Here is a 13,422-nt window from a genome sequence, read left to right on the forward strand (position 1 = left end):
ATAAATACTACCTGGTGGGAAGAGGATTTTCTCTTTTTATTTTTAAACATATTCAAAAGAATTTTTGTTCTTTGCATGCAGTACAGAACAGGAAGTACTTTGAAGTCGTGGATATTTTTGTAGGACATGAAAATTATTGCCTTCCTGCACATATTTATTAAAAAAAAAAAGAATAAAAGGTATTTAACTTATTTAAGAGACCAGATGGAGTTGTGAATTTTGTAAATTTTGGCTGATTCTTGCTACTTAGTAAAAGTTTAAGAAGAAAGGCTTGAATTATGGTTTTGCTGTTCAGTTTAGTAGTTAACTGTACCTCAATATATCTATCTGAAAATATTATTGCTTTGAAGAGCCTCTTGAATAGTGGGTTTACCCAGTTAAGAAGTCATTCCACATAGTTTGAAGGACATGAAAGAGTTTATAGAAAACACATAGGTCTAGTCCAGAATTTCTGAACCTAAATGAGGATTGCAGTAACTCTGTGTGTCCATTAATGTTGTTATCTGTGGAGAGTGTGAACTTGAAAGGTAGAAGGCAGATAGAGAAATTCTCACCTCTGCATCAGGCCACAGGGATCAATATGCCAGAATATATATAAGTTTTCAGGCAAAGAAATAGATTAAATAACAGACACTAAAGGTGCTGATTGACTGAGGACAACTTTTAAGTCACCTTGGAAAAACCGATATTTTAAGCACATCAAGTTATTAAAATTATTTTCCTTGCCTATATTACCCACATTCACAGTATTGTTCTACAGTCTCAAACTCTGGAATGCACAATACTTAGGGATACTTTCACTTTTCCAGACAGGGGAATGAGTTAGCCCTGGGAATTGTGTTTACTTGTATTAAAGAAGAGATACTCACAACAGTGTGAGGTTGGTAGACATAAAAAGAATCCAACAATGGAATATGGATATTTCCCCCTGTTCAGAGATCTTAGAGTTGTGCTGTCTTACAAAGTATTAACTCTTACTGGCCAGAAATATTTGTAAGTTTCCCTTTAAAATAAGTGTATGACACAGTTCTGATATATATTTTTTTTACTGTTGCTTAGAGGTTTTATGTATTCCTGGATGATGGGACAGAGTTCGCTCTCAGCAAAATGGAAGGAATGGGTGACAAAGTAGAGAGCAGGGATGGTCTTTCAGGAGGCCATGCTGCAGTGCAGAACCAGGGGCTGACTGAGTAGGAAAAAGCTTTGCAGCAGTGGCCCTGTTAGCCCAGGTGGACAATAAGCTGAGCATGAGTTGGCAAGGGCCAACTGCACAGCTCTTAGAATTTAGCTAGCAGGTCTGTGAGGGTGATCCTTCACAGCTATTTAGTATCTGTGAGGCCACACCTGGAATAATCTGACAAATTTTGGACTCTGCTGTACAAAAAGACATGGATTTATTCGACTGAATCCAGTGCAGGGCTGGAAGGTGACTGGGGGATGGGACACCTGAATTGATGAAATCTGCATCCATTGAGATGTTCAAAACACGACTGGAGGTCCTGACAACTTGCTCTATTGGACCTGCTTCCAACAGCTTCTTGATTATGATACATCAGACAGATATGTGTCTAATTTATTATTTTCAGTAACATTTTCTTTGTTAAATTATTTTTTGAATCTCACAAGTTATGGGAAAATTAAACTGGGCAAAAATTTTATAACTTCATACTTCAGTTGAAGAATGATGTATCTGCATATATTAACAACATGGGTTGTGATTCTCTCCAAAGTCTGCAGTGAGAATGATTTCCCATAGAGAATAGAAGTTGTTGTTGGAAAAAAAACTGAAAGGACGTCTATGGATCAAAAACAGTTCTTTTCCCGCTCCTGAATTTTGATTCAGTGGGTCAACATCCCAGACATTTTCTGTAAAGCAGAAACATGAGTTCATAGTGTTTTCATTCTGTAATTATTGAAAAGTTGAAATTAAAGCTGTATATTTTAAAGAAATTTGATAATTTAATAAAAGAGCAGAAGAAACGTAGTGAAGAGAATGCTACTGCTGTTCCACTGACAGCAGACGAGTGTGTTTAGTAGATTAAACCCATACACATATGGATATGTATGTGTGTGTGTCAGTAAGAAAAGGAGCATTGATTTTGACAAGTTGAAAGGAACAAATATTATAGAGTTATATCAAAATGTCAAATGTATTTTAAATCTGTGACAGCCCATAATCTGTGTTAAAAACTGAAGTAGGAATTAATGTTGAAAAGCAAAATATCAAAACGTTACAAGTGACTACAAAAGTTGGAACTTTCTCATGAATATTTATTATCAGTATTAAAAAAAATAATTATCATTCTTTTTTTTTCATATGACACGCACTCACCTGTCAGAGATAGTAAAGAGGACACTTCCTAATAGAAACAAAATTAGTAATAATCAATGCCACTTCTATGAATTAAGTATACAGATGATAAATCTAACAGAATAGCTGCACTACTTGGATACGTGGTTTGAACACTCTTCAAGAACCTTCAGAAGGTTTTTGACCACTACAAAACACTTTCTATTCCACAATTTGCCTAAGTCTACCAGTATTTCAGGGTAGATCAAAAGTGAGGAGAGAAGCCATCTATTAGGATTCTTGACATTATTTTATTGTATCCATCCCTTGGATTTTGAAAACTGAGCCTTTTTGTAGTACTCCGCTTTAAAAAGTTTCAGTTTTGGTAATATCTTCTTAAATAAAGTTTTCATAAACTATTCAAAATTGGTTTACAGTAGCATAGTTTATTTTATTTTTCTGTCAATGTCTATATTTTATAGAGACATAATTAAATATAACAACAAACTGTGAAGTGCTGGATAACATTTACGAAAATATAAAATTGCAATGTCAGTGCATGTTGGTGGTTTTTTGTGAGGGTTTAAAGAGTTAATTTTTTTTTAACACAAGTGCCTTTAATGCCTTAGCATGTGAAATATTCTAAATTTAGGTGCTATATTTACTGTCTAAGCAAAAACATTTACAGCTACTGAAGGCACAAATATTATTGAAATAAAAGAAAAACTAAAGCCTTCCTGAACCAATATAGGTGTGCTACTCAATAATAATCAGAACACTATATATGTGAATTTCTTTCTTTTCTAGCACCACTAACAGATAAACCACCAAAGCTTTTACATCCCTTGGAGACTAAGCTAACAATTCAGGAGACCCAATTAGGTAAGTAGCAAATGTAATCTCTGTTCAAATTGTGTGAAGGTATTTGATATGTTATGATGGTAATCTGATGGCATGTTGGCATTAATAATTTCATTGAAAAGACATTAAACATACTTTGTTTCCACGCAGACATGCATCATAGAGCATCTAGAAGATTGTTGTTCCCCAAAAACATCTTAGTAATTAATATTGAACACTAATTTCTCGAGTATTATTGATACTGGGTTTTAGGTTTTCTGAAAGTCAATAGTTATAAGTAAATCTGAACTTTTCTTTGTATCTTCCCCTTTTCTGTATATGTATATATATGCATATGCATATATACTTACTGTGGGGTTCAGTGGGATTTTGTGATTTGCAAGACTTCTTTGCTTTCATGGATACCTACAGAATTGCAAAGATATTCTGTAATTATAAAGGTTGTGTTGGTCAAATCATCCAGCAAACAGTTATTTTACCATAATAGCATCTGATTATTCTAAATGTAAGAATATTTACGTATAGATCAATCAAGAGAAGTTGATGCATGAAAAAAGCAATTTTGTTTCACTTTTCTAGAATAGTGGATGGTGGGTATGTTTGGTCACTTTAGTGTCCCGCTGCTGTAGAGGTAATTAAGGCTCCAAAACTAAGTGCATAAGTTACTACAGTTTGCAGGATATAACAGTCTGTCTCTTGCTTGGATTGACACAGACAGTAACTTGCAAGAAACCAAGAGTCCTCAGTAGGTTACTTTGGAATTATGCTTTGGTGTCAGAATAGTAACCTATTGATAGATGTTCTAGAATGTTAGTTACAGAAGAAAATGGATACAAATATGGTGGTTGTCTAAATCTCATAGGAAAAGAAATACAGAAAGTAAAACTCAGTACATTCTGCAGCACACCATCAGAAAAAGCAGAAGGCTTGAAAATTAATTCTGACAGTTGTTGGTAGAGCATTTTATGGTGATTGCCAGCTTGTGGTTAATAGTGGCCAGAGAATAACTCATCTTTTCTTTGAAATTAATAAACTATTACTTTAAATCATTCATGCTATTCAGGTAATATTCCGAAGTACTGATATACAGTTTTTTCAAAAACAATCATATAGAAAAGGAGAAATGTAACGTTTCCTTCTAGAGCTACTTTCTGTTCTTCTGAAGATATTGGTTCTGATATGATGACTCAGAAATCTTTTCCTGTATGACAGTCCTATATGATTTTATGTTATTGTTTGTATACAAGACTAGAGAAGAGAAAGCAAAATGATCTACACATTTGTTTCTAAACTAGTGTTGCTTACTGGAATATTTTTGTTGAAAATAAAAACCCCAAAAGGCAGAACTTTTCCTGGGCTTTGATGTTGTCTTGCTAAACGTACTGTGTGGTGAGATTATTTCAAGAAAAGTGTAATTAGTAATGGCTAGGCAGAGGCTTTTTGTCTATGACTTTTAGAATTAATCTCAGTTTTGATTTCTCATAGTTCTAAAACACAGATTAAACAGTTTGAAAAGAGCTAGGTTTGAAAAAGATTCTATTCAGAAAACTAAATAGCTGTTGATGAATATGAAAGAGTTAACTTGAAAATGTCACTTTCAGACACAGATGGGAAAATCTGACCATAAATGAATGTGAATCTACAATACTTAGCCTTATGTCAAGAAGTTACAAGAATATATTAATTTGTTGTTTAAAAGCCTGTGAAATAGCCTGTGAGAACTGGAGCAAGTACAAAAAATTGATAGTTCCCTCACACAGAAATTGTGTTGTTCCACTCTTTAAATTTAATGCCCTGGTCCTGCTGGATAACCTTTGAAAGGTCTATGTTTCCCTGAGGAAAGCCAGTTCTGGGGGCCAGTTCATACTTTGCAAAAAAATGAAGAATATTTTATCATCAGAATAATGCTGAAATTCACTTAGATGAAACTTGGGTGCCTACCTGAGTCTTGGGGTGACCACATGTTGCAGACTGGTCTAGACACTGCCACAAAATATGTTAGTCCTCTAGAATGTGTTTGGGATGATGTGCTTGTCCCTTATCTGGAAAACAAACATTTTGGTGGAAGCTGGAGAAGTGGAAAAGGTGGCAATCTCATTCCAAAAAAAAAGAGAGAGCAAGGAACTGGGAGCTTGAGGTGGTCTGGGATTTCATTAGCAGGTCACCAGCCAGTGCAGTGGGGAGCTGGGACAATCCCCACTCTTCACTCACATTTCTGTCCTTCTCACCTTGCAGTCCTCTGTCCTGAGTCAGAAATGAAGCAGGTTGCACGTGTCAGGGCATGCTCTGGGAGGTGCACACCTAATTTGCAGGGATGTGTGTGCAGCTGCAGGTGCACATAGTGTACTAAAAAGTCAGTACTGATGGCTTACCTCCAAATCTTCCCCTGTGGAGTGGTGCTGGGCACACTGTTGAGGAAGGCATCAGTAAGTCCCGTGGGTTTTCTGCTGAACAAACTACTGAAGTTCAGTACTTAAACAGGGCACCTCCATTTAGTGTCTAAATCAACGTGTGAAGACTCCCACGAAAGATATGAAAAGACGTATCTTTTTCACTTGGCTCCAGCACTGCTGAGTGATAGAGATATTTGACATTTATCATTGGGATATATTGGCTTCTTCTGTATACCAGCAATTGAAATTAATATCATGGGACCACAGACCTGTTGTATTACTTTGCATGGCTTCCATAAAACAGCATCACACTGAAAGGTAACTGCACACTAAAGAAGGAGTTTCTCTAAGGGGTGACTGAGAGAGTGTTATGGCATCAGCTTGCTGCAGTTTGAGTTGATAAGACAAAAGGAAAGAAACGAGATCTGGAGAATCTGCACACCTCAATCCAATGAACCTCCCATCACTCTCAAGTTGTCCACAGTTAGTTGTGGAAGAGGTACCATGCTACTCAACTGATATCTGAGAGAGTGTTAAGCATGGTTGTACTGAAATTACTAACTTTAGAGAGTCACAAGTATCTTGAGATCTCATCAGAAATATCTGTTTATTACACTGAATAGTAACTAGAAATGTGTAAGATAGAAGCACAGCATAAAAATTGAATGAGAAGTTAATTTCTCAAAGGCTTTTCATATAAAATCCCTATAGAACAGTCAAAGAATTAAGCAGAGAAACGTAGATGAGGAAAGAGGGATTAGTTTCCAATTTATCCTGTTCTGTACTTAATGTTTTTTGTTATTTCACTTCCAATTTTAAAATCAATTACTTAATCCTGTTGCAGGGGTAAAAACACTCCTTTTTAAGCTTTTCTGCTGTTAAAGGGATTTTAGGCAGTGGTGGTGACCTCAGTATAAATTTCTTCTCTGGAAACAACCACTCCAGATAAAATATTATGTCAAATACAGTCTTCAAAAGATTTCATCCTGCAAAGCTTGGAGCTGTCAGAAGATGAAGAGTGTTTCCCACTCAGCTCTGAGCCACCCTGTAGTCTGGTAGCAGCATATGCCAGAGAGGGGAGAAAAGCTGGCAATCAATGGGAGGCCAGGGGAGGCAAGGCAGGGTAATGAAGAACATAATGACCTAAGGAACTGCATCCCACAATATTCTTCCTCTTACCTTATACAGGCTAGCAAAATCTAAACAAATCCCTGCTAACACAAACCCTCCTTGTAATAATAATAAAAGCACGAATTTTTTCATTCAGAAAGGAATTTATTAACATTGTTTCTTACATACAAAAAATCCTAAAACTTCAGGCAACTGTATTTTTAATTCTAGATTCATGCTGATCTTATATCTTTATAATATAAATATACCATATCTGTGATATGTAAATTTATATAAAAAATATGTTCTGGTGGTTGTTTTTTTTGTAATTTCTGAATCTTTTTAGATTCACCCATCTTTCAGATGAATCTGTTTTTGCTTCCAGAACTGTCCCATACCTGTCCTTCTCAAAGTAACAAAGAATACTTGACAAAATCTGATTTTAGCATCCAGTTGGTTCATCTCATGTTACTAAAGAAGACAGATATGATTTCACAACCAACAGTAATGGATCTGAATTAAAAAATTACAAAACATGAAATAATTACTTTAAAAACCTCACAAGGTAGTTAGCCTCTGTTCTCCCCAATTTTTTTCAATGTGTTTCCTGGTTCTGCACAAGGCTGTAATTTTACATGCCAAAATTCACCAAGAATAATAAAGCTATTGTTGAATTATTTTTAGCTAGCCTTGAAGTTAGAGAAGGGAGAAAAAAAAAAGGAATAAAAGATTTCCAACGCTTTATGAATGGACCTAAAAGCAAAGTTTGTACAGGAACCTAAACATTTTCTGTGTTGTCTGGATAAAGTGAATTTTCCTGAATATCATCCAACACAAAAATATTACTCTTGTGACCAAATATGCAATGAATATCTGTTCATTTTTATCTTGGGCATTATTTTGATAAAGTTAAACCATTACATAGTGAATTGCAGATTTCTTCTTTCTCCCCCTTTCCTGAATATATTCAAGAAAAAAATTGATTAAACTATTTTTAATAAACTATTTTTAAAGTAATAATACAAAGAAGCTCCCCATCAGGGATGGAAGAAGGCTGCTTCTTTTATAGTACTGTCTAGTCATAAAAATCTTGCACAAAAATTTGCCTCCTTAAAGATAAAAACACTCCTTAACTAGTTTAATCAGTAGATGTATAAATAAATTAACTAAAATGATATTGAATAACTATCAATCAGTGACTCCTTTCAGGATGGAAAGGGAAATGAAAGAATAGAGAAAATTACAGATTTTATCTCTACACATTTCCTTTAAATGTTATATTCACTGTTTAAGAGGAACATGGTTTTTTTCATTATATAAGGAATTTTAAATTTATCCAATTACACCATCATCTTTTAAACCAATTTGAACTTTTTTTTGATCATCCGATTCAATTAAACACTTTGATATATTCTGTTATTAGATTAACATAGTATGGGCAAGAGTTTCATATGGAAATTAACAAAACTGTAGATTCATAATTTACTTCAAACTTATCATCTGGGGTTTTTCTTACCTGAGAGCTGGGATTTTCCTTTCAGAAAACAATTAGGGGAGTTTGAAAAAAAATATTAAAAAAGACAATGCATTTGTTTAAACTTTATCTCACTTTATCAATGCTTTTTCTGAGAGACATATCTGATTTATTGGTGGAAGAGTAAAACTTCTTTGTTCATGTTAGATTATAATCCGCTGAGAAATGTCTGCTCTAGAGAATAGTATATACCATACTTTTCTGAGGTACTTTCAGTGTTAAGCATTTAAATAGGATTTAATGCAATAAAAAGTGTGTGTTTAGTCTGTCTGCAACTATGCCCATTTCATTCTTTATGTACAGATTAGATATATGAGAATTTTCTATTTCAGATTGTTTGTGCAATACAACCAGTTTATTTTGACAATATGAAAGAAGACTATGGAACCTGAAAAGATTTTTCATATCAGTTGGATAATTATCCAAAAGTTTGATTTTGTACTTAAGAATTTATTGAACAATCAAAACCCATATGTCTTTTACTAGCAGAGTAAAATATAATCAGATACAGCAAAACTTTTAAAAGAATACTCTGTGGGAGACAGTAGGGTATAACTTATTATAACCAAGATCATAATAACTACAGAATACCACATACCAAGAAATGCAATTTAGGCACATACTGTACATTATTTCATGTAAAATTATAGTCCTAAAAAACCCTGTAATTTTGTAAATTTGAAGCATCAGGATTCACATTGTTCTGTCATCATTTGTTGCCAGACTTTTTCTTCAAGCTACACTTTGTGCTTCCAACTTGTATGTAGGGGGTTCATTGTGTCTGATGCTGAAAGACACACGAGTGTTTCATTGCATTAGAAAAAATAATCACATAACAGTGCTATGCAAACACATTAAAATGTTAAGTAGCAAATGGCAAACTCAAAATTTAATACTGTGATTTATAATTAATAACTATTTTAAATTAATGAACTCCTCCAGAATATCTTGCTCTAGAGATATGGATCTCTTGTGAGCAGCAATGGTATTCACATATAAAGCTGATCTCAAGAATAATGTATTGGTGGAATGACAAACACTAGTACAATATTTACTCACAGGAATTAACCTGCTTTCCAGTTCTAGAATAAATGCTTTCCAGCCTTATTGGTATAGTCAGTACATGCTCATGCAATCCAAATGAGGAGTAGTTTTACATGAAGTTGCACTGAACATTGTTTTTTTCTTAGATATACTGTACATTTGTATTAAGATTTAGTGCTGCACACAGATTTCATTATGACAAATCCATCTGAATCTACATGCATTCTTAGCAGCAATAATTATCAGGGATTTGATGGCTTGTCATGTCAATAGGAAATGGAAAGATATTTGAAGGAACTCTAAAGGTCTCAAAGGCTTAAATGCTTTTGATAAACTCTTACAATTTAGAATACCATAGTAGTATGAATATTTTGAAGCAATCAATTGAACAGGATCTTTTTTATATTTGTTAACAGATGTGTAACAATGAGACTTCAAATTGTGCAGTTGAAGTGCTATTCATGTCTTTTTACATAGGATATTATGGATGAATACACATCATCCTAAGATAGTCAACACGTATTTGTCATAAATGTCCAATTTACTAGCTATTTAATTTTATATATTTAATATCTGAGGAACTTGTAAATAAAAAAATACAGAAATTCAATTTGATGCTGCATAGCATAATTGATATTAAAAAAATATCCCAACGATAGTTTATTTATGGCATATATTGTAAACCTTCATATAGCATTTTGGTAGTAATGAATGCATGATGAAGAACTGTAGGTCTGTGAACTCCTTGGCTTTGGATTAGGCTTGAGGATATTAGGATACACATGGTTATTAGCCTAAATTTCATATTTGACAGTAAATTAGCAGCAGTGTGTTCAACATTCACATGTCAACCATAACTGGTGCCCTATATCCATCTCAGAATGCTATGGACAGTTATAAGCAAAAAATAACACAGTAGTATTTTCCACAATCGATCCTCTTTTAATTTCTTATTCTTTTGCCTGAAGTAAAATTCTGACAATGGACTACTTAGGTACTTCTGCTATTTTCCAAACAAGAAAGTAAAATATCACTTGAAGCAAGAGATTTATTCAGCACTTAGTTTTCATGCCAATCTGGAACTGTATACAAATAAAAGACCAAATACAAAGAAACAAGTGTTAAACACTTTTTTCACTGAACTCAGAGGTAATTCTTGAGAGCCATGGAGCTACAAAGTTAAAGAGAAAAGGCATAACTGAGCTCAGTAACCCCCAAATTTAAATTTATACCTCAGGATGTAGTTATTTGCAAGGCCCATCTTGAGCATCTACCTAGAACCCTGCAGTAAATGTCACCGTGTAGTTTATCAGTAATTTCAGCTGCTTAAGTATCCTTTAAACAGTTATGAATAATAGTATAATAATAGTGTATTAATAACATACCCATCTCACTCCAATAACTAATATTTGTAGAAAAGGAAATATTAGAAAAAATGTTATACTCACCATGAAATAAAACATATCAAGTAACTATTCATATTCACTTCAGAAATAAGTGAAGCACATGCTTCAGTTAACCACATTAGGCTTATTTAGAAAAAATTATAACAAGCATTGCAAAATTACTTCTCTGTACACTAATGTAATTAATAGATTGGAGATTTGTGGATGTGGGATCATATGTTTTGTTTCTTTCACAGCTTTCAAAGCAATTAATTGGAAGTAATAAATGCTTGTAATTTTTAATCATTCATTCACAGTCTGATCTTTCATGAGATATCTAAGAGCATGCACGGTACATTTCTGCTCATTAAAAATCATAGGAGGACTAGCTTCTTGGTGCTGATTTTAAAATATGTTTAGAGATTGATACTAATGATGCCCATAGGTTTGTTATAGTTCAAGTATTATAGAGAATTTTTGTGCCTTTCTAGTGTGTGGTTTTAATCTCCCACTAGTCATTCTTAAACAGAGCATTCATCCCACTTAAGTCAAAATTCAAGGATTTCTTTTTGGAAACTTTTTCAACTTTTAATAAAGATATTCAATACTTGCATAAATAAAGATTATTTAAAAATAGAGCAGACAATATTTTTTTTCCTTTGTCAAGTGGTAATTAATCTCACAACAGATATTTTATCATAGATACAGTATCTAAAGTGCCATTTACAGTCTTCTAATGTTTTGGAAAGGTCAGGCACTTAAAAAAGCTTATAAATGCAAATATTTTCTGTCATGCAAGTACTCTAATCAATGAGATTATTCTTCTTTGCAAAAACAAACAAACAAAAGTTACATTTAGGAAGATAAAATCCAAGACAAAATAAATTGGAATTGCTATTAGGGAATGAATGATCTTCAGGTTTTTTTCCAGGATTTGTTCAGAATAATTTATTTACTATAGTGGACACATATGCTGATGAATACAGCAATAATAATTCAAACCAGTTTAAATCAAAAACTAAAATGAGGACTAAAATGCTATTGTAGTAGTTACTGGAGGGACACATACAAAGCATAACTCAATGTATTCAAAAGACCTTTTTTTGAAGCACTGATACCTGTTACAATTCACTGCCTGTTTTAGTTTTATGGATCTGGCATCCTTTTTCGGAGTTGTTTTATTTTGGGAGTTCCATAAGGAGGAAAGGGTAGGTAGAAAATGGAGTGTAGTTTCCAGGACAGTCTGAGCCAGCAGTTCAAGAAAGAAGTGAATATATAGGCTCCTGCTTTTACAGAGGAAAGAGGTCTGGGGAAGAAGAAAATTTTGCTACTGTTTCCTGCTGTCTCTGGATGTGCAAACCCCTTGATCTTTTTGTTTTCTGTTTAAAATGCTTCTAAGTCACCATGAAAGAGGAATTTACAAAAAAAAAAAAATCAAACCCAACCAAATGAAATCATAAAAACCCATTTAGAGTAAGATGGAGAAAACCCATTAAGATGCCTAACTTCTGTTGCTGTCAACACCTTTGTGTTCCTACTATTTATATACTGTGAGGAGTGTTCACTTTTTTAAGCTTGAAACTTCTGGCTCAAATATGTTCTTGAATTAGTCAGTGGAGCCTCTCAAGAGGACACACAATTCCACCTGGCAGCTGGGTTAGCTACTAATGGTGTGATGTTTCACTGGTGTGATTGTTTTAAAGAGTTGTAAACCTATGCTACTCTGACATCTGCCTCCTGTCACACTCCTCTTATTCCATCCAACTTCAGCACTCTTGCTTACAGGGCTGAAGCAGAATTCAAAGGAAAGACAAACAATTTAAGCTGGATTTCTTGCTATGCTGATGGTAACATAGGTGCAACAAGCCCTAGTGCCAAGATACGGTGAGAATGGGAGGTATAGCCAGGGAGAAAAGTTGAGAGAAGGTGTTAGGCTCAAACTGATAATGAAACATCACTCTAAGTCAGGACTTGGTCACAGTAGGTTCCTGAAAAGGTCAATATAGATCAAGAGGCACCTGTATGACATAAATCACATCACATCAGAATGGAACTGCTTTTCAGCTCCCTGCATCTTCCCATCAAAGTGGCTTTTGTCTGGACTTTGGCAAACTGACAACTTGCTCCATTCACTGCGTAAGATTTTAGACGTTTTGTTTAGACATCTGGGATGACATACCTGAAGTGGGAGTGTGTGAATGTCTTCCTTCATGATACCTATACAGAGCAGGTGAATGAATGCCAGGCTTCCAAAAATATTTGAAATATGGCTTTCAGAAATGTTTTACATTGAACCATTTAACAACAAGTATTTTATAACAGAAATGTAAAAGCTATGGTATATCATAGAAAGTTATAGCACAGATCTTCTAATATGTTTGTATTTTTGAATATTAAATTCATTGAAATGTAACTCCATTAACTGAGATTGATGGTAATTATTTACCATGGCCACGACAAGGAATTATTCCATCACTATTTTGATGTTATTTAAACCTATATATTTATCACACTGCTAATTAATTGTTTGTCTTGTATCCAGTTACAAAAACTTGAGAGCAAGGAAGATGTTTAACTGTGATAAAAGAAAAAAGTGTGTTACTCATATCAATTCTTTAATTAGATGTTTAGTTAATTTTGTTTATCTGTTGTACTTGCTTTGTCTCCTTTGTACTCATTAATATGAATAAAAAGCATACTGGATGATGGTTCTTGTTTTTCGGCAGAAATGTACATAATAAATTAGTGATACTGAGGAAAACACAGCAAATATTTTTTGACAGTCATGTTTATGCAGCTTAGCAA

General features: G+C 33.9%; 1 protein-coding gene across 3 annotated transcripts in view; it reads left to right on the forward strand.

Annotated features, from left to right (window-relative positions):
• Positions 1 to 13,422, forward strand: part of LOC108503304 (interleukin-1 receptor accessory protein-like 1) — a 666,680-nt gene that overhangs the window by 525,236 nt on the left and 128,022 nt on the right. For all 3 annotated transcript variants that reach the window (XM_017827163.1, XM_017827164.1, XM_017827165.1), the window contains one exon: positions 3,098 to 3,172. In XM_017827163.1, coding sequence (XP_017682652.1) covers positions 3,098 to 3,172 — 75 coding nt within the window. The remainder of the gene's footprint in view (positions 1 to 3,097; positions 3,173 to 13,422) is intronic.

The sequence above is a fragment of the Lepidothrix coronata genome, unplaced genomic scaffold (assembly GCF_001604755.1).
Source record: "Lepidothrix coronata isolate B3197 unplaced genomic scaffold, Lepidothrix_coronata-1.0 Scaffold135, whole genome shotgun sequence".
In the NCBI taxonomy this organism is placed as follows: Eukaryota; Metazoa; Chordata; class Aves; order Passeriformes; family Pipridae; genus Lepidothrix; species Lepidothrix coronata.